Consider the following 2,050-nt stretch of genomic DNA (forward strand, 5'->3'; position numbering starts at 1 on the left):
GCCATCGCCCCAGCCAGGCCCAGACCACCATTAAAGTGTGGAATTCTCTGCCAAATAATTTTAAGTAAATGAAAGCCTTTAGGATTGCTTTCCTTACTTTGTTTGGATCATCCTAAGTTAATGTGTGAGTTGTTTTTTCTAAAGTAAAACCTCAGTATTCAGGTTCAATTGCCGTGTTGGCACTTTGCGATAAATAAGTGGGTTTTGGGTCGCAGTTTGGGCACTGGGTCTCTAAAAGGTCCGCCATGACTGCTCTAGGCTGATCCTGCACTGAGTAAGGGGGTGGACTAGATGGCCCGTATTGGCCCCTTCCGACTCTGTGAGATTCTAGGATTCTATGACACAGACAACTCACTTCGTGACTCAGCAAGGCCTCCCAGTCCGACATCTGAAAGACCTCCTTCCCCCACATCTTCTCCAGCAAGGAATCCTTCACGATCACCGAAACGGCCCGGAGCCCGAAGGAGGCGAAGAGATTCGCGTGGATGTGGTTCCGGGTGCAGCGCAGCTTCCTGCAGGACCAGAAACAGCACGGTGCTCAAAAGCTGGGAAGGCAGACCACCCCCCAGCACCCAAAGCCTCTGCGTCCCGTCCCCCACGCTTGTCTGAGGGCCGGAACGCCCAATCAAAAGCTCCCCGAGCCCGTCAACATCATTTTTAAAAAGTTAAAGTAAAGGTAAAGGGTTTCCCTTGCTCAAAAGCCAGTCGAATCCGACTCTAGGGTTGCGATGCTCATCTCCATTTCCAAGCCGAAGAGCCAGCGCTGTCCGAAGACGTTTCTGTGGTCATGTGGCTGGCATGACTAAACACCGAGGCGCACGGAATGCTGTTCCCTTCCCACCGAAGCGGTACCTATTTATCTACTTGCAATGTCTTGCTTTCGAACTGCTAGGTTGGCAGGAGCTGGAACTAGAGACGGGAGCTCACTCCGTCATGCGGCACACTCGGCTCTCGAACTGCTGAACGACCGATCTGGCCTTCCACAGCCCGCAGTTCAGCGTCTTAACCACTTGAGCCACCGCAGCTCCTTTAAAAAGTTACAGCAGTTTAAAGCAAGGGAAACCGGTAACGATCAAAACGGGCAGCATAAAACGTGGGGAACCCACACAATGAAAATCGTAGCGGTAAAAGCAGCAAGCCACTGAGCAAGGTGCGGCGGGGCGACTGAAGTCAACCAGGGAGACAAAGCAAGCGGAAAAACAACCCGGGGAAGAGAATACGGTCAACCAGCAGCCAGCCATAAAAACTTGGGGATTTATTATTTTAAAAGGCTATTCGTTCAGGTGCCGGCTTTGTCCTCGAAAGCCCTCTGCTGCCTGTCCCCATTCTGCCAAGGTGCAACACTCTCGGTTCCCCGTGGCTATTTTAATCCTGGCTGTTGGCTGACTGTGCACCCTCCTATCACTCAGCAGAACACTTGAACGCCTCTTAAAGCGACTGAGGTTCCAGCATGCCTGTGTTGCAGATTTTTCTCTGCTGTGTGCGCTGCTGTGAAAAGCAGCTCACAAACCTAGTCGAAAACCAACTGTTCTGGGGCTCAGGAGCACAGCTGTAGAAAGGGGACTCCAGAGAGACGGGTGCCAACACTGAGAAGGCCCTGTCATTGAGGTTTTTTTAAAAATTCTGAGGAGTTAGCCGCGTCCGTCTGTTGCTACAAAACAGTAAAAAGCCCAGTAGCACTTTTAAGACTAACAGACTTCATTGTAGCATAAGCTTTCGAGAAACACAGCTCTCTTCGTCAGATGCATGGAGGGTACGAAGAAACTGGCCAGAGATATATAGGTGGGAAAGGGGAGGGGGGAAGAGGACGCAGGAAGTGCCCTGTAAATGCAAAGCAGTTGCAAAAGTCATGGGAAAAGTAGAATGTGGAATCCTGGCTGGGTGAGACCCCTTTCTTCTATTGATGAATCTGGATGGAATACCTGAAAGGGAATACTTCTGGCAATGAGATAACCATCCAAAGTCTCTATTCAATACAAGTCTGACTGAGCCAAATTTACATATAAATTCATCTCCCCCCTCCCCTTTTTCTTGTTGTTCAGTCGCACAG

General features: G+C 50.2%; 1 protein-coding gene across 1 annotated transcript in view; it reads right to left on the reverse strand.

Annotated features, from left to right (window-relative positions):
- LOC107107974 (glucagon receptor-like) overlaps positions 1-1,702 on the reverse strand; it is a 17,129-nt gene extending 15,427 nt beyond the window's left edge. The window contains exons 1-2 of the mRNA XM_015408354.1: positions 1,656-1,702; positions 356-515 (exon numbers count right to left, since the gene is read on the reverse strand). Of these exons, the coding sequence (XP_015263840.1) occupies positions 356-515; positions 1,656-1,702 (207 nt within the window). The remainder of the gene's footprint in view (positions 1-355; positions 516-1,655) is intronic.
- Between the last annotated feature and the right edge of the window lie 348 nt (positions 1,703-2,050).

The sequence above is a fragment of the Gekko japonicus genome, unplaced genomic scaffold (assembly GCF_001447785.1).
Source record: "Gekko japonicus isolate JY-2015 unplaced genomic scaffold, Gekko_japonicus_V1.1 scaffold5879, whole genome shotgun sequence".
Lineage (NCBI taxonomy): Eukaryota > Metazoa > Chordata > Lepidosauria > Squamata > Gekkonidae > Gekko > Gekko japonicus.